Raw genomic sequence first — 19596 nt, 5'->3', positions numbered from 1 at the left:
TTTTTTAGACGCTTCTTCAAAAAATTTCGTTCTCCACCTGTTATTGAGACAATAGTTGAAGATGAAGATGTGTGGACTGAGAGGTTTAGAGTTGAGAATGGTGCAAATGAATGTGACCTGGTTCAACTCCATCATCTTACGAAGACCTACCACCTTATCCACAAAAAGATTATAGCTGTAAACAACATCAGCGTTGGGATACCTGCTGGGGAGGTAAGGAACAGTGTTTTGTTTCTAGCTATCCTTTGTATTGACATGGTTAAGTGACAAAAATCTTTATCTTTCCTTAATTTTTTTCTAGAAATCTGAAAGTCAACCTCTGAATATTTTGATGGATTCTATATATGTAATTTACATGTGTCTATGTGTTACTTACCCTGTAAGTCTTCGTTTTGGCAGGGAGGACTCACCACACACCAAATCCTGAGCCCCCTCCCAAGTTACTATCCTCCCTGAGTGGACTTTCAGTCAAGAAGTCCAGGCAGGGTGCTCTTTTCAACTCTTAGTTTCCAGGCCTCTTCAAAAGACAGCATAAAGAAATCAGTTGTCGGAAGTGATTTCATATTCATATTCACATTCATATTCACATTCTTGCTGTTTTCACAGAAGCAATAGTAAGGCAGCTTTGAAAGGAGGAGAAGAATGCGGACATTTCCCTTTTTGCCGAGCCTGACTGCAAACTAAATGCATCAGGTTTATTCTACCACATAAAGAGATTATCGCTTCAGTAGCTTATTCAGTAAAGTTGTGGTTTTGTGTGAATAATTTGAAATCTATAAATATAATTACTTTGTCAGGTTAGCATATCTGACTTGGGTATCCTATCATGTCACACAGAGGTGTGCTATAATATAGTATGTAAAACAAGTCCTATGTATATGTAAAATGTTCAGATGATTAAAGGAAAAAAAGATACTTAAGTACCTAATTGTTTTAAAAGAAAAAGTTTTATCCAGTGCCAGCAAAGCACTGCAATATCCATGAGTAATTCGAGTGATTTATTTTTCTTGGTAATTTATTTCACCCAAGGAGAAGAAAAGAGATATAATAGTACCATGTCTTTGGTTTGAATTAAAGTTTACATCTTTTTTTTTTCTCCCTCAAACCAGTGCTTTGGCCTTCTTGGGGTGAATGGAGCAGGAAAGACCACCATCTTCAAGATGCTGACTGGAGACATAATTCCTACAGGCGGAAACATTCTGATCAGAAATAAGATTGGGTATGAAAACAAATGCTTCAAATTACTGAACACAATATAATTAAATGAGAAAAATAATTACAATGAACTCTTTCTGTTATTTTGTGGTTATATTATTAAATCCTTAGAGGAGAAACAGCTACTCGAGTGGAAATTTTTAAACCTTTAAGTATGACTATGATGGTGGGATTGTTTTTACCTCTTTTTTCCAGACTCACCAATCACGATGACCCAAATAGAGCTACCTTCCCAACATCTGAGGGCTAAGAGGGAAACATCTTCTGAAAGTCATTTGTGTTTTTGATTCTTTCAATTCAGGTCTCTGGCTCACGCTGACTCTGACAGCTCATTAATTGGCTACTGTCCTCAGGAAGATGCTTTGGATGACCTGGTAACCGTGGAAGAACACTTGTATTTCTATGCTAGGATACATGGAATTCCAGAAAAAGATATTAAAGAAGTGAGTATAAGTGTGAAAAACTAGTTCATTTGAAAACCATTATTATTTCTGCTTCTCACACACCCACCCTCAAGACCAAGTTGACATCTGGAAAATTATGACATTTCTCTCCTGACAGTGATAATTGAGGCAGTATTAGCTTGATTGTGTATATCATAAATGAACCTATGCACTCGACTTTAGAAACATCTTGGCCCATGTTTGTTCAGTTGTCTTTTAAAAACTATCAAATAAAGAATGACATTTGCCTTAGGCTCTGGACTGAGCCATGTTTGGTGATGCCTGTATATCCTTTAGTGTTCAGATAAGTACTGAAACATGGAATTACCTACAAAATGCCCAAGTAAAATAGAATAGCTTCCAATTTGATTTTTTATATTTCTTTTTTTTAATTTTTTTTTTTTTTTTTGGCTGCATTGAGTCTTCTTTGCTGCATGCAGGTTTTCTCTAGTTGCGGTGAGCAGGGGCTATCCTTCGTTGTGGTGCGCGGGCTTCTCATTGCGGTGGCTCCTCTTGTTGTGGAACATGGGCTCTTGGCACGCGGGCTTCAGTAGTTGCAGCACCTGGGATCAGTAGTTGTGGTGCGCGGGCCCCTAGAGCACAGGCTCAGTAGTTGTGGCGCACAGACTTAGTTGCTCCGCGGCATGTGGGATCTTCCCAGACCAGGGCTCGAACCCGTGTCCCCTGCATTGGCAGGAGGATTCTTAACCACTGTGCCACCAGGGAAGTCCCTGAACTATTAATGTTTAAGTGGACCTTTGAAAATAAACTAAAATTTATGTTGAATTTAAATGTTTTAATTTTTTCGGGAATGTATTTCTTCATTATAAAACTTTCTTTTCACAAGTAGCTCTTTTTCTGTTTAATGCTTTAAGGGTTTTGGCAAGGGAAAAATCAACTTAAGTCCTCTTTTCCACCCACAGGCTGTTCATAAACTCCTTAGGAGGCTTTACCTGGAGCCCTACAAGGACAAAACTACCTCTATGTGTAGTTACGGCACAAAAAGAAAATTATCCACTGCACTGGCCTTGATAGGGAAACCTTCCATACTGTTGCTGGTAAGAGAATCATTGTGAAAAAGGCTACTACCTAATTAGAACCACATATCCAACAGTGTGTGTAACAGTTCATTATCATTATTGCAATAAACATTTACTGGGGTCTCACTATATGCTAGTTATTTTGTAAAACACTTTACATATATTGTCTCACTAAGGAGTTTATATCAGATAATTTGTTGCCACAAAAATATGCCGTCAAAAATGTTTTTGTCTGAAGCTATGGCTCAGTCGGTTTCAGAGGAAACATGGGAATAGGAAGTAGCTGAAACGAAGTCAGGATATTCAAATGAGTAAGTAAAATTATGACAGAATTTGATTCCCAGTTATTGAAGAAATCAGTTCTATTAGTAACTGATCAGGTGAACTAACATATTTTCCAACTTCTACCAAAAAGGAAATACACATTTGAGGACAACATGCTGTGCTAAAATGTTATTTCCTTGTTGCTTAAAAATATGAGTTACCTAGCTTGAGATGCAATCTTGACAATATGCCATTCTACTTTATCTGAATTTTTTGGAGGCAAGAAATACGTGTCACGTTTATATTTTGATTAAGAGCTGAAAAATTAAGTTGATCACCTGGAAATATAAATTACACTAGGAGTGACATAGCATTCTGCTCCCCAGGCCAAACACTGTGAAAAGTATTTATTTCAGAGAAATAAGCTTGCCCTTATTTTGGAAGATCCCCTTCATTCAAGGACTTCCAAACTCCAGAAGAGGCTTAACTATATGCAATAAAATCACCAGTTATAAATCATCACATTATTCCAGAGATTAAGTAATATAGAGGATCAAATCATTTAAACTGAGTAGAGTAATGCACAACCTATCTCTCTATAATACCGGAAGCTTATAATGCATTATATCCCCGCCAATCGATGCTCATAATGGAATTCTATTGTATAAGTGTACCTTAAATTGAAGAAAACAATCCTTAGGCACCCCTGTGAGATAATAGATGTAAAGTACTTTAAAATGTTGTTAAAAGCTCTATGCAAATATTATGTATTAATGAGCTGAACTAAAATCAGGCTATGAGAGAAAGATACCGTATTTTCTCTTATATATATTTACTGTAATGCCATTGTCTTCAAAAATAGGAACAGTGACAATATAACCTTTACTGTTTCCCCAAATTAACACTCATTTCCTTCTTTAAATTTAAATTTAACCCCTTACTGTAAAAATAAACCTCTGATGATCCTATGTATATACTTTCCATTTCAGACATATGTTTTTAATTTTTACCTAACCTTGACCTACAATTTGGTTTTTTAATCATCTGTCAGGATTTATTATTGCTTGTTTAGGTTTTCCATTGCTGCATTTCTAATTTTATGTCTGAATAATTTTTCTAAACATCGTTTACTTTAAAATGTAATTTATATCTTTCTATTTGGCAGTTTCTGCAAATCTTACTTTTATTTCCCCAAGGAGTATTAAATTTCAATTAATAACATAAAACTGAAAGTACACCTCAATCATATTAACAAAAACAAATCAAATTGAATTCTCTGTGCTTCACATAACATATTATCTATCACTCACAGCCACAATTCTGCCATCAGGAGCAAGGTAGCAGTCTTGCTGATGTAGCTTCAAATATATATGTGACAATATAGTATTAAATGTAAAAATTCTTGCTTTGTCAGTAATTGAAGCAGAATATTTTCCAAAGAAATATGAGAGACAAGTGTAAAGTAAGAGTACAACTTCACTGAGATACTTTTTAAAACACATTGACAATTTTAAATGATTAATTTTGAGCTTTCTGACAGCAGCAGAAAGAAGCCTATTAAGTATAAAACAAGTTAGTCACATGACCTGGAAAAGTGATTTCTGTTCTAGGCAAGTGAGATGCAATGATTCATGTAAAGAACCTCATCAAAATTTAATTAATTTGATAAATTCTTCTTGTAACTTTCTATTAAGGATGAGCCAAGCTCTGGGATGGATCCTAAATCAAAACGGCACCTCTGGAAGATCATTTCAGAAGAAGTACAGAATAAATGTGCCGTCATCCTCACTTCTCACAGGTAAGCTGAGAGATGACACGATGTTAGGATGAGAGACGGGAAAGGTAATCCCGTGTAATATATACTGATAGTGAATTCCGCAATTGGATTAAAGTATTTTCTGTTCATAGTCAAAGGAGCAAGTCCGGAAGGTTTCATGGTGAGACTCCAGCTCCTGTGGTGGGACAGGGCCTAAGAAATCTTTTAAGAAACAAATTTCCCATAACTTGCGGCCCTCTTAATTCAACTATGCCTCCCTATTGCCTATCACATAAAATTCAGCATTTTTCGGCTTAGTATGCAAGGCCTTTTATTATCTGGCCTCGTCTAAACTTCTAGTCTTTTTTTTCCTATGACACCCTCTCCTATCTGTCAATCTGAATGACTCGTGGTTCCGTGTACACTCACTGCTCTTTCCTATCACATGCGCTTTCTTTGGCTGTGCCTTCTACTGGAATTGATCTTTTCACAAAATCTCTCCAGATTCTAATCTTACTAGTCCTTTAAGAGCTCGTTCACAGGCCTTCTCCATGAAGTAGACCCTTCCAATCAATTAGGTAAAAAAGCTACTAAAGAATTTTCTCTGTGCCTTTCTTATAAGGTCGGCCTTATATTAAGTTCATCCTTTCGTTATAATGATCATATAGTAGAAAAAGAACTAGGTATGTTTAGAATCAAGAGACTTGTTTATATCCTATATACTAGCCTTGCCCTGGCACAGTATACGTTCTGAAGCCAATCATATAATTTCTATTAACTTTTTTTTAACTTTTTATTTTATGTTGGAGTATAGCCGATTAACAACATTGTGATAGATTCAGGTGCACAGCAAAGGGGCTCAACCATACATATACATGTATCCATTCTCCCCTGATTTCCATTAACTTTTTTTTTTTTTTTTTTGCGGTACGCGGGCCTCTCACCGCTGTGGCCTCTCCCGTTGCGGAGCACAGGCTCCGGACGTGCAGGCTCAGCGGCCATGGCTCACGGGCCCAGCCGCTCCGCGGCATGTGGGATCTTCCCGGACCGGGGCACGAACCCATGTCCCCTGCATCGGCAGGCAGACTCTCAACCACTGAGCCACCAGGGAAGCCCTCCATTAACTTTTGTATTAAGTGGACAGGGTGATACCTAAGATCTCCTCCAGTTATCATCATACATGAAATTAGAATTATATAATCAAGTACAGGTTAACTAGTTATAAACACAGAAGCATAGAAGCCAACTGAATACGGAGTATAAGGCGTAATGAAAACAGCTTAGTAGTATTTTGGGAACATTTCTTACGAAATGTAGGTCTTGAGTCAAAGTTTGAAAGAGCTTAAAAGAAATACTGTGTTTGATAGAGTGGGCTATCCAGGTGAGAGAGATGACCTCAAGTTTGAGAAGAAACAGTAATAAACCCTATATGAAGACATTTAATTTATATGTTAAAAGATATTTTTGTTCTTCAAGGGAAAGGACATTTTAAGGAACTCAAATACTCAAACAGTATTTCTAAGGTGCCATAATGAAAAAAGTTAAGCTTATGCTCATGATCTTAAACCAATTTTCTGTGCCCAGAATACTGACATGATTCTGTCTTCCAGCATGGAGGAATGTGAAGCTCTCTGTACCAGGTTGGCCATTATGGTGAATGGAAGGTTCCAATGTATTGGATCATTGCAGCATATTAAGAGCAGGTGAGGAACAAATGTATTCTTTAACACATGGTAAAGGGTAATCAAATCTACCAGTGCTATACTCACCTTCAAGGATTATCACAGCAGCCCATCCTACAATGAGTAGTGAAACTGGAATGGAGAAGTTAATCATTAATTTACCTTGAAGTTAAATTATAGTACTGAGGATTGAATTTTTTTTTAATTAATAACCCCAAAAGCTGGAAGGCCTAAAAGCTAATAATATCATTATTATTATTATTATTCCCCAACCAAAATACTCTCAGAAAGCAGTTTCAACAGTTATCTTAGTGACAAATGACAATGAAAACACGACGATCCAAAACCTATGGGATGCAGCAAAAGCAATTCTAAAGGGAAGTTTATAGCTATACAAGCCTACCTCAAGAAACAAGAACAATCTCAAATAAACAATCTAACCTGACACCTAACGGAACTAGAGAAAGAAGAACAAACAAAATCCAAAGTTAGCAGAAGGAAAGAAATAAAGACCAGAGCAGAAATAAATGAAATAGAAACAAAGAAAAGCAATAGAAAAGATCAATAAAACTAAACGCTGGTTCTTTGAGAAGATAAACAAAATTGATGAACTATTAGCCAGACTCATCAAGAAAAAGAGGGAGTGGATTCAAATCAATAAATTTAGAAATGAAAAAGGAGAAGTTACAACAGACACCATGGAAATCCAAAGCATCCTAAGGGAATACTACAAGCAACTCTATCCAATAAAATGGATAACCTGAAAGAAATGGACAAATTCTTAGAAAGGCATAACCTTCCAAGACTGGAAAAGGAAGAAATAGAAAATATGAACAGACCAGTCACAAGTAATGAAATTGAAACTGTGATTAAAACTCTTCCAACAAACAAAAGTCCAGGACCAGATGGCTTCACAGGTGAATTCTATCAAACATTTAGAGAAAAGCTCTTCACAGGTGACTTCTATCAAACATTTAGAGAAAAGCTAACACCCATGCTTCTCAAATGCCTCCAAAAAATTGCAGAGGAAGGAACACTCCCAAACTCATTCTACAAGGCCACCATCACCCTGATACCAAAACCAGACAAAGATACTACAAAAAAAGAAAATTACAGACCAATATCACTGATGAATATAGATGCAAAAATCCTCAACAAAATACTAGCAAACAGAATCCAACAACACATTAAAAGGATCATACACCATAATCAAGTGGGATTTATCCCAGGGATGCAGGGATTCTTTAATATACGCAAATCAATCAATGTGATACACCATATTAACAAAGTGAAGGATACAAACCATATGATCATCTCAATAGATGCAGAAAAAGCTTTTGACAAAATTCAACACCGATTTATGATAAAAACTCTCCAGAAGGTGGGCATAGAGGGAACCTACCTCAACATAATAAAGTCCGTATACGACAAACCCACAGCAAACATCATTCTCAATGGTGAAAAACTGAAAGCATTTCCTCTAAGATCAGGAACAAGACAAGGATGTCCACTCTCACCACTATTATTCAACATAATTTTGGAAGTCCTAGCCACAGCAATCAGAGGAGAAAAAGAAAAGGAATAGAAATTGGAAAAGAAGAAGTAAAACTGTCACTGTTTGCAGATGATATGATACTATACATAGAGAATCCTAAAGATGCCAGAAGAAAACTACCAGAGCTAATCAATGAATTTGGTAAAGTTGCAGGATACAAAATTAATGCACAGAAATCTCTTGCATTCCTGTACACTAATGATGAAAAATCTGAAAGAGAAATTAAGGAAACCCTCCCATTTACCACTGCAACAAAATGAATAAAATACCTAGGAATAAACCTACCTAGGGAGACAAAAGACCTGTATGCAGAAAACTATAAGACACTGATGAAAGAAATTAAAGATTATACCAACAGATGGAGAGATATACCATGTTCTTGGATTGGAAGAATCAATATTGTGAAAATGCCTATACTACCCAAAGCAATCTACAGATTCAATGCAATCCCTATCAAATTAACAATGGCATTTTTTATGGAACTAGAACAAAAAATCTTAAAATTTGTATGGAGACACAAAAGACCCTGAATAGCCAAAGCAGTCTTGAGGGAAAAAAGACAGAGCTGGAGGAATCAGACTCCCCGACTTCAGACTATACTACAAAGCTACAGTAATCAAGACAATATGGCACTGGCACAAAAACAGAAACATAGATCAATGGAACAAGATAGAAAGCCCAGAGATAAACCCATGCACCTATGGTCAACTAATCTATGACAAAGTAGGCAAGGATATACAATGGAGAAAAGACAGTCTCTTCAGTAAGTGTTGCTGGGAAAACTGGACAGCTACATGTAAAAGAGTGAAACTAGAACACTTCCTAACACCATACACAAAAATAAAGTCAAAATGGATTCGAGACCTAAATGTAAGACAGGCCGCTATAAAACTCTTAGAGGAAAACATAGAAAGAACACTCTTTGACATAAATCACAGCAAGATCTTTTTTGATCCACCTCCTAGAGTAATGGAAATAAAAACAAAAATAAACAAATGGGACCTAATGAAACTTCAAAGCCTTTGCACAGCAAAGGAAACCATAAACAAGACAAAAAAACAACCCCCAGAATGGGAGAAAATATTTGCAAACGAATCAACGGACAAAGGATTAATCTCCAAAGTATATAAACAGCTCATGCAGCTCAATATTAAAGAAACAAACAACCCAATCCAAAACTGGGCAGAAAACCTAAATAGACATTTCTCCAAAGAAGACATACAGATGGCCAAGAAGCACGTGAAAAGCTGCTCAGCGCCACTAATTATTAGAGAAATGCAAAGCAAAACTACAGTGAGGTATCACCTCACACCAGTTAGAATGGGCATCATCAGAAAATCTACAAACAACAAATGCTGGAGAGGGTGTGGAGAAAAGGGAACCCTCTTGCTCTATTGGTGGGAATGTAAATTGATACAGCCTCTATGGAGAACAGTGTGGAGGTTCCTTAGAAAACTAAAAATAGACTTACCATATGATCCAGCAATCCCACTACTGGGCATATACCCAGAGAAAACCATAATTCAAAAAGACATGGCACCCCAGTGTTCATTGCAGCACTATTTACAATAGCCAGGTCACGGAAGCAACCTAAATGCCCATTGACAGACGAACGCATAAAGAAGATGTGGTACATATATACAATGGAATATTACTCAGCCATAAAACGGAACAAAATTGAGTCATTTGTTTAGATGTGGATGGATCTAGAGACTGTCATACAGAGTGAAGTAAGTCAGAAAGAGAAAAACAAATATCGTATATTAACGCATGTATGTGGAACCTAGAAAAATGGTACAGATGAACCAGTTTGCAGGGCAAAAGTTGAGACACAGATGTAGAGAACAAATGTATGGACACCAAGCGGGGAAAGCCGCATGGGGGCAGGGATGGTGGTGTGCTGAATTGGGCGATTGGGATTGACATGTATACACTGATGTGTATAAAATTGATGACTAATAAAAATCTGCTGTATGCAAAAATAAATAAAATATAATTCAAAAATTCAAAGAAAAAAAAGTAAATGACAGGACTTCCCTGGTGGCGCAGTGGTTAAGAATCTGCCTGCCAATGCAGGGGACACGGGTTCGAGCCCTGGTCCGGGAAGATCCCACATGCCGCGGAGCAACTAAGCCTGTGCGTCACAACTACTGAGCCTGTGCTCTGGAGCCAGTGAGCCACAAATACTGAAGCCTGTGCTCCTAGAGCCCGAGCTCCGCAACAAGAAAAGCCACCGCAATGAGAAGCCCCTCCCCCCCCCCCCACACACAAAAACGTTATCTTGGTAACAAATTAGACCTTGACAAGTACATGAAGGCATCGATTTTTATCTAGAATGTTCATTTGCCATTTGAACAGGCTTTCAGCAAGCTATTTAACATTTTTACTACATTCAAAACCTTTTCACCAAAAATACATTGGGGAGATGTGCATAAATATCATACTATCAAATTAAAATTAAATTAATATTTTTATGTTTATCATAGTGCATATGCATTTATACATGTCCATGTTAATCTTCCAACATCATGACATTACTTTATACCTTTGTCTGTACAACAGCTTGGCTTTCTTATAAGACAATATTAACCAAGATAAGAAAAAAGGATGAAAAAGTCCTTATATATTGTTCCCAGAGAGTCTGTTGTGACTTGTTTACAAACTCTATTTTTGGTGCAAACTGTTAGCTAGTATATTGATTTATTATTTATTTTTAAAACCCCAGTGATTTTAATCTTTACTATTGACATCAAATCTCCAATAACTTGCCTTTAAAGATTCTCTTTGCTTTAAATTAGAAAGTATGTAGCTCCAGGAATTTACATCAATTACCAATTCATGGATGCCAAAGAAAGCCAGGATTTTGTATTTTCTTTCTAATGCAACTTTTGTCCAAAGGATCTGACTTTGTATAGTGGTAGAAATAAATAAAAAGTAATAGCAGTGTACTATTTCCAGTTTGCAACAGGCCCTGAACTTTTATAGCAAAATGATAGTCTTTATATAGGAAAAGGGGCTATCATGGTCAGCTTGGGTCCTGTTTCACTATCTAGAATTCCAAAGGAGCTATTTCAGCAAAACATAACTCATACTGTATTTTGCACTTCTTTCTAGGTTTGGACGAGGATTTACCGTCAAGGTTCACGTGAAGAATGTCAAAGTGAGCATGGAGCCCCTCACAAGGTTCATGCAACTTCACTTTCCAAAAACATACTTAAAAGTAAGAGATTGACTGGTTTTGATAGCTATAATCTAATATCGTAGTGGATGTTTGTCATTTTCAAGCTGACCATAGCCTTGTTATTCATCAATATATATTTATTAGTTCAAGATGCTTAAGATACTCTGAAGCACACTTAGTATTAACAGATAAAATCTTCAAATTAGTTATATATTTTTGTAGCTACTTAAGAGTAACATAGTCCTTTTACATACCTTTATTTCTTCCTCACAAAGGCTTTATGACCGTATTGTATTACTTTTCAGGTTGTATGCTTAACTAGATTATTAGTTACATATGTTAGGGAATTGAGGAATGACAGATACATATGACCAAGGGCATTTCTTCTAAGGAAAAAAAAATTACAAATTTCCAGAATGTCGCAGCTAGAAGAGATTATCTCCTTTGCTTTCCTCACTTGAAAGATAAGCCCACAAAGTTTTGAGCAGAATTGCTTGGAAATCAAGTTCTTAAATCACACACTACTTGAAACATTGCTCAATTAATTTCATCTTACATATACATATCAACAGGATGGACACACACAGATATATACATATAAATCTCACATAGTACATATTTAAATGCACTTGACAAAAAAATTATCATTGTAACATCTTTGATGTGCAGGTAATTGATATAAGATGATTATAGCAAGTGATTGTTTTTAAACGGAAGTCAGGTGTGGAATGATGAACAGAAATTGGAAGACTTGGGCTGAGGTCCAGCTCTGCCTATGTGATTTCCAGCAAGACATTTAAAGTCTCTGAGCCTCGTATTCCTATTTTACAAATACTGTTGGTATCTACTTCACAAGACTGGTGTGAGAACTAAATGATAAAATGTCCACAAAGATGCTTCATAAACTGTCAGGCACCATATTAACGTGAAGTGATTTTGGAGAGCAAAATAGAGTTCCTTTTTAAAAACAATTCTTTTATCTCTACAAAATACCTTTGCCTCAACCTCTGATTCTTATCAAAGTCCATTTTCTATCATCTAAATTAAAATCAAATTTAAAAATTAAAGGACACTTTTTTTTTCTTTTTTTTTTTTTTTTGCACAAACCACGTTGGTCATAGTACTTCTTCTTTCAGTGAACTTCTGGGTTGAAATCTGTGTTTATTCACTGAGTGATGAGATTACATTTGCCCTGGTCTGTTCTTCAGGGGACTAGCGCTATACAAGACAAGTGCAGTGATGATAGAAGTTTGATTACTTCCTAAGCAGACCATTCTCTACAAGTATGTGATGGTTTCTAGATCTCTAAAAGGGAAATAACCAAACAATAATTTGGGAGTAAAAATAAATATCGATAAGATAGCCTGATTGCACTGACAGGTATGATGTAAACACAAATCAATGAGAGGGGCTAGACAGCGAGCAAAGGAGTGAGAAGAGGGGTTTCCAGTAACGCAGGTCTGGAATACCAGGCTGCAATATACAATCTTGATCTGATCAATATAGGTTACAGGGATTGTTTATGGAGTAAAAAAAACATCCTGACCAAACTAGTGTTTAGGAAAGATTATCCTAGCTACTTTGTGCCAGAACATATGAGTGTATATGGTTTCTAAGCTTCTGAAGAGGCTGTTGCAATAACTCAGATGTGGAGTGATGAGCAGCAAGTTAGTAAAATTGATGGTGCAGATAGAGAGGAAAGGTTACATTTGAGAGTTATTTTAGAGGAAAAATAAATAAGATATGATAATTGATGAAATATGCAGAAAAGCAAAATGTTGAAGATACTCCAAGGAAATAAGAATAGATTACTAAATTGATGGTGATACTACAGACTAAATAAACTGAAAAGTATTTTAGAGTGAGTTAAGAAAGAATGTAGCATTATTTGAATGAGGTTTCTCATAGACAATGCTTTTGAAATCTGGCAACTATAGCCAATATAAATTGAACAGCTAATCCTTAGCCTTTTAGAACAATTTTAACATTTAAAAAAAAATGAAATTTCTAAAAGTTATCTCTGAAAACGCTTATGTGAGCTAAGCGTAATCTGACATAGGCAATACCATTCCACAATATTTTCTCCTAGGCAAGACTATAATGTCTTTGTAAGTGCACATGAATGTAGAATATTTTGGAATTTTCATTAGCTTTTTAATTTGTTTTCTCTTGGACATTCATAAAACTTTTTATCTCATCTTTGAAAGCTGTTAATCTCAAAACATACCCATTATTTACAATGTAACATCATTTTCAGAGGAATGAATTTCAGTACGTTTCTTAGCTCTTGGTCAAGTTATGTCTAGTCAAGTCAATATTACCTGGCGTTGAGAAATACATTTTTTCCCTTTGGTTCCCACAGGATCAGCACCTCAGCATGCTAGAGTATCATGTGCCGGTCACCGCAGGAGGAGTAGCAAACATTTTTGATCTGCTGGAAACCAACAAGACTGCTTTAAATATCACAAATTTCTTAGTGAGTCAGACTACTCTGGAAGAGGTAAGCTGGATACCATGATCCATGTGCACAATGTCACATAAATTATTATACATTCTGATTATTGCTTTTTAATGACATTGAATTTGTTTTTGATTGAAGCAGTATCTAAACTTGCACCTGAAAAAGTTAGCTTAATTTATTTCTAAGTGCATTTGAGGATGTTAGGAAAAAATATGAAAAGAGTTAACTATTTTTAATGGAGAAAATATTTTTTTCCTTCTATAAGACATCTGTACCTATCAGTTATCTGTATATGTAAAGCAACAGTTATTTTCATCTATAAAACAAATAGCTGTTAACACTTTCCTTACTTTTTCCTTGGTAGGTTTCTTAAATAACATTTCTATTGATTGGCTTCCTAGATTAGGGGAGGATGGAGTTATCTAGTGAGAATTTGGTGCCAAAGCTTTAGATCTGCTAGATTCAGGCAACCAAAGTGGTAAATGCAGGATTCTTTTGTTTCATTCACATCATCTGTCTTAATTACATTTATATTCGATAACTCGAGGCATCATGGAACATCCTTCATCACCTTTGCACTGTTTTAGTTTTATACAGTTCAACCAACCTGATATATAGAACATTTGATTGGACCTATCACTGGAATGGGTCTGAAAGTGAGGCTACAGAGGCCTCTGAATCATGCTGCATCTCATGGACAATTTTTTATGGGAAGTTAAGCAATTATGGCCTTACCAACACAGAAGATTTATCCTTTGACTTGTAACCAATTACCAGTATCATGTCTGGCACAAAGTAGACTCTCAATATTTTCTGGATGAATCTATGACTAATAGAATTTTAAACAAAGTCATAAAGTTCTGCCTGTTAAATAATAAGCTTACTGAACATAATGTTAATGTGAGCTTTGTATACAAATTTTATTTTAGTGCATTAACTGTTGAAACTAGCGAACCTCTTGAAACTAGTGAAATTTCTCTCAACATCATCATACAAACATTTGACAAGGGCTTGGTTTGGGCTCCTTGTTAAAAGATACTTGAAAGATACTGATACAGATCAAATAGATGCAAATATGTGGCTATAGATATTTAATTATAGCTTTAGATTTATATTATGATTATAAATGTATTTATAGTTGTAGATATAGATATTATTTTCAAACCCCAGATAAATTTCAGTACCTAAAGGAAGGACTCCTAGTGAGAGTTTGTTTCTGTGTTTGGGCGTGCCCCTATGACATCTAGTTTTCTTCTTATTAGCTCTCCCATTGTACATACACACACACCTTATTTCTTCCTTTGGTTTACCAAGTACTAATGGCTTTATTTCCCTTGAAAAATCAGGTTTTCATCAACTTTGCCAAAGACCAAAAGTGCTATGAAACTGCCGATACCAGTAGCCAAGTTTCCACCGTAAGCACTGACTCACAAGATGACCAGCTGTAGTCTTAGTACCTCCAGCAAACTCAGTCTCAACAAGTGCCAATGGCTTCATTTTGAGGAGCCGCAGAAGATACAAATTCCTCAAAATATCTTAATTTTAAAGTATTATTCTGTATTGGAAATTTACAATTGTGCAGGACTAGCCAGTAACTATAAATGGAAAGTTTTCTTTCTAAGGTCAGTGAATGTTTTTACTACTGAAATGAATTTCTGTCTACTCAGCACTGTGAGCATGCTAGTGTGTAAGCTGCTGACTCTTATGCAAAGGTGAAACCTCTGAAGATGAATGCCTTAATTTGTTACTTTCAATAAAAAGACAGCTTAAAAGCATGGCTATTAGCAGTTGAAAGGAAAGAGTGGAGAAGAAAAGTAAGGTAGTTTGGGGTAGGTAGAATTGGGAGAGCAAACAAAATAATTTATTTTCAGAAAATAATAGAATGAACATCATCATGAATACATGAATCTATTGTGATGTGTAAAGTGCCAAGGGCCAGATTAACATTGGCAGTAATGAGTGGGCACAATGTCTAGAGTGTTTGTGTATGTCATCTTCAGTACCTGTAAATACATGGGGACATACTGACCCCCCCGAAATGCCTTTCTACAAGAATGCTATAGAAGGGCAGTTTACCCTGGTGGTAAATAGAGCTTAAATCTATTCCTGCAGTGCCTTGCCAATAGTAAGGCACAGAGCAGAGCAAGAAGCTACTTGCTTTTCGGCGGAAATAGGTGTGTCAGCTGGGCAGATACAAATCCTGAAAGATGATAGAGAATTCATGTGCTGCTGGCAGACAACATTTTTTAAAGCTGTTAACAGAAAGGTTCATATTCTGGGTCTCTCTGAAGGAAACATTCCTGTGGAAGGAAAATGAATATGAAGATAATTTTCAGCTAATTACCCGGCTGACCCAGAATCATATATATGGCTATAGAATAGACTTCATAATAATGCCAAATTATATGGCCCTTGGGGGAGGTGCTTTACATAACGTGTGTGTGTGTGTGTGTGTGTGTGTGTGTCTATGTGTCTATATGAGTTTGCTTTGGCACATCTGTTTTGAAAATCAATAAAATCAACATTTAGTAAAAACAGTTCATGAAGTCATTTCATTTGTTAGGGAAGAGCCAGGAATTTAAAACTTGGAGTCACATGGATGACAAGCTCCCATGAGACCTGGCCCCTGCTTACTTCTGCACCTTCACCACTTTCTTTCTCCTCTTCCTCTTTAGGGTGTAGCCATGCTGGCCTCTTTTTGGTTTTGCCAGTGCACCAAACTCCTTCCTCCCTCCACACCTCTGCATGTATTTTCATACGTCTCCCTGTGTGAAATGCCCTTCCCCCACAGTGTGTGCCTAGCTAAGTCTTCAGAAATGTTTTTCTTTCTCAAAGAAACTTTCTTTCCCTAATTCTTCAGTTTAAATCCAATCCCCCAGTCCTAAAACTGTACTCTATTGTACTTCCTAATTTTCTGTGAGAGCACGCATCCTAATTTGTAATATATCTAGATTAATGATATATATCTTAACAGATGGCAACAAAATTTCTCTTAAGATAGAAAATATCCTTGTTGAATATAATACATAGATAAGCTTTTTGGAGTAGACAGTGTAATTCTGAGAGGATGAGTGTCTTCAGCGGTCCAAACAAGCAAAAAAATGGTCAGGCTCCATGAGAGAATAGAGGGATTTGTTTATTGTTCATTGTGTTTGTTATTGTGGTGGTTGGTTGCTTGCTTCTGAGCAGTTGTAGGAAGAGAAACACAGGGGGAGGAGAGAAAGGAAGTGGAGAAAGGAGGAACCAGTGAGATGGTAGAAGGCTGAGTATTGAAGAGAAACTGAGTATTGAGAAACTGAGTGGTTGAATGGACTTTTAAAACCATGAATTTCCAAATGTTTTCACATTCGTTTGCTGTGCAGCCATGCTGTGGACTGTCCTCCTACCCCTAAATCTTGGTTAAAGTCAGTCATACTTACTAATGCTTTATGTGAATGAGTGTCTAGTGGAAATTGAGGAAAGGATGAGTTGTCTTCTTTGAAAGAGGCACAGAACAATGCCTGCTTCACCACAGAGCAGGAGAAGCCTGGTGGGAGGCGAGACCATGAGTCGGAGGGGTCCGGATATGTGCTGAGCGGAGCTTCTGACCCCCCAGGATGTGGATCTGGGAGGTTCCAGCCAATCTCATCTACCTCTCAGTAGGCAGGGAAGTCCAAGCTGCCCTCTGAATGACATGGATGGCACTTTTGAGTGTTTATTTAGTATTTCTCTCCCTCACTAGACATGAAGCTCTATGAGGACAGGAGACCTACTTTGATCTTCCTAGTTTTCCCATCAGTACCTACACACACGATAAATATTTGTGGTACTCAATAAAGATTTGTTGGTTAAATAGATGAATAAATAAATGAATGAGAAACAAAAGAGAAGCAGGCATGGTTGGTATGGAAACCAGGCATCTTTATTCTGTTTAAATCTATGAAATTCAGTGAAGTGTCCCATGAGGTAGTTTATTCATGGAGAAGAAAAAGGAAAGATGACGCTTTGTTCCATAATACAGATATTACAGTGTATCCACTGGAATAGGAGGATTTGGGTACCTTCTTTGGGAATGGAATTCTAATGCTTTGCTTCTGTACATTCCTGCACATTTATTTCTTCTTTGTCTTTTTGTCTGTGAGGATGTACTGTTTGAGTTTTACAGTGCATTTTTACATATAAGTAAGGAACGTACATAAAAAACTATTTGAACCCACATCCGTTGGGGCTTCTCTACAGTAGAGAAAATGTTTTGAGAATTCCCAGTTCTTGGAGGACTGCCTCCACTCTGGATAACCCGTACAGATTCCGCTTTTTCATATGAGTTACCTAAATTACCTCTGAGGATTGTGGCAATCTTCACCTCACGTATAAAACCTGATTTTCATAATATTAAAACATTTGGAAAAATGATATGTACAACTACCTTCTCCAAATATGCTCTCTGCCCGAATGATTCATTCTTCTCCTCAGAGATGATAATTCCCTAGACAATAGCAAATGCCCTCCTGGGTGAGGGTGAGGGTGATGCAGCAGGCTTGCATGCTCTTACCTCGACAGGAGCCTGGGAGCCTGCTTGCTTCATTAAAGTACACTTATCAACATAAGATTTTAAGTGTAATAACAGCAAGCTAAAAGGGAATGATATTATTTCCTTTGGCATCATTTGTGACACTTAATCTTATCCCTCCCTTACTTATCAACCCAGACCGGTTTTCCATAATCTGTAGAACGAAATGCAGACTCCTTAACTGACCCTCAAAGAATCAATATTTCATAATACACCCCACCACGTCCACCTCTCTTCCTCATGTACTCTACACCCAACTTCAATGAATTGCTTGCTATTTCCTATTATGACAGATCTTTTCGCACCCTTGTGCCACTTTGCGCTTGTGCCACTCCTTTCTCTTGAAAGACCTTCTCCCTGTTCCCACTCAGCTTTTATGTAGAGACTCCTCTTCTTCTTCACGTTTTCTTTAAGGAAATCTTCCCAGAAAGCCTCAGGCAGAGTTCATTGTTCTATCCTCATTACAAAAGCATTCCGTGCAGGCCTCTGCAGCAGTGTTTCCCTGCTAGATTATAATCATCTCTATACCGTCTTTCTCTTCCCATTACACTCTAAGTTGATCAAGAGTAGTGACCTGTTATTCCTTCATCGTTGTATCTGCCATACCCAGCAGAGTACCAACTATTCTTGCTCAATAAATCATTGAGACACCAAAACGTCTGTTTCAATGTAGAAATATTTTCATAATTTTGCTCTGAATTTTTTGCAGTTATGTTTGTTTTAGCTTTAGAAGACTAGCTATTATAATTTAATGTTAACTGCTAGGGAAAAATGTTCAGATAACCAGCCATTTTACATTGAAATGTTGTTTCTGCATAAAGCACAGATGCTGAGCAGTTAGGGTGGGCAGATGACCCAGGATGACCAGAGTACCTAATTTCTCGCGACCACTTTGATTACTTTAGAGATTGACATATGACTCCAGTAAAATTAATCAATCATCCTTGAATTAATCTTTTCTGTTTCTTTGTTTTATTTTTATTTTAATTTTTGAATTTTATTTTATTTATTTTTTTATATAGCAGGTCCTTATTAGTCATCAGTTTTACACACATCAGTGTATACATGTCAATCCCAATCGCCCAGTTCATCAGACCACCACCCCCACCCCCTGCAGCTGTCCCCGCTTGGTGTCCATACGTTTGTTCTCTACATCTGTGTCTAAATTTCTGCCCCACAAACCGGTTCATCTGTACCATTTTTCTAGGTTCCACATACATGTGTTAACATACGATATTTGTTTTTCTCTTTCTGACTTACTTCACTCTGTATGACAGTCTCTAGGTCCATCCACGTCTCAACAAATGACCCAATTTTGTTCCATCTTATGGCTGAGTAATATTCCATTGTATATATGTACCACATCTTCTTTATGCATTCGTCTGTCAGTGGGCATTTAGGTTGCTTCCATGACCTGGCTATTGTAAACAGTGCTGCAATGAACATTGGG

At 36.8% G+C, this 19596-nt stretch overlaps 1 protein-coding gene across 4 annotated transcripts in view; it reads left to right on the top strand.

Moving 5' to 3' along the window:
* ABCA12 (ATP binding cassette subfamily A member 12) overlaps positions 1-15183 on the top strand; it is a gene marked incomplete at its 5' end in the record, with an annotated part of 280846 nt that extends 265663 nt beyond the window's left edge. For 3 of the 4 annotated variants that reach the window (XM_079924327.1, XM_079924328.1, XM_079924330.1), the window contains 9 exons: positions 9-213; positions 1110-1219; positions 1517-1658; positions 2582-2716; positions 4657-4760; positions 6329-6421; positions 11070-11175; positions 13499-13636; positions 14944-15183. In XM_079924327.1, the coding sequence (XP_079780453.1) occupies positions 9-213; positions 1110-1219; positions 1517-1658; positions 2582-2716; positions 4657-4760; positions 6329-6421; positions 11070-11175; positions 13499-13636; positions 14944-15045 (1135 nt within the window). In that variant the 3' untranslated portion in view covers positions 15046-15183. Of the gene's footprint in view, positions 1-8; positions 214-1109; positions 1220-1516; positions 1659-2581; positions 2717-4656; positions 4761-6328; positions 6422-11069; positions 11176-13498; positions 13637-14943 lie in introns of those variants that run through there. The other variant, XM_079924329.1, reaches the window with a different exon arrangement.
* Positions 15184-19596: the final 4413 nt, after the last annotated feature.

This window comes from Stenella coeruleoalba (genome assembly GCF_951394435.1).
Source record: "Stenella coeruleoalba genome assembly, chromosome: 6".
NCBI lineage: Eukaryota > Metazoa > Chordata > Mammalia > Artiodactyla > Delphinidae > Stenella > Stenella coeruleoalba.
Note: the sequence above shows the minus strand (reverse complement) of the source record. Positions and strands in the feature narration are given on the sequence as shown.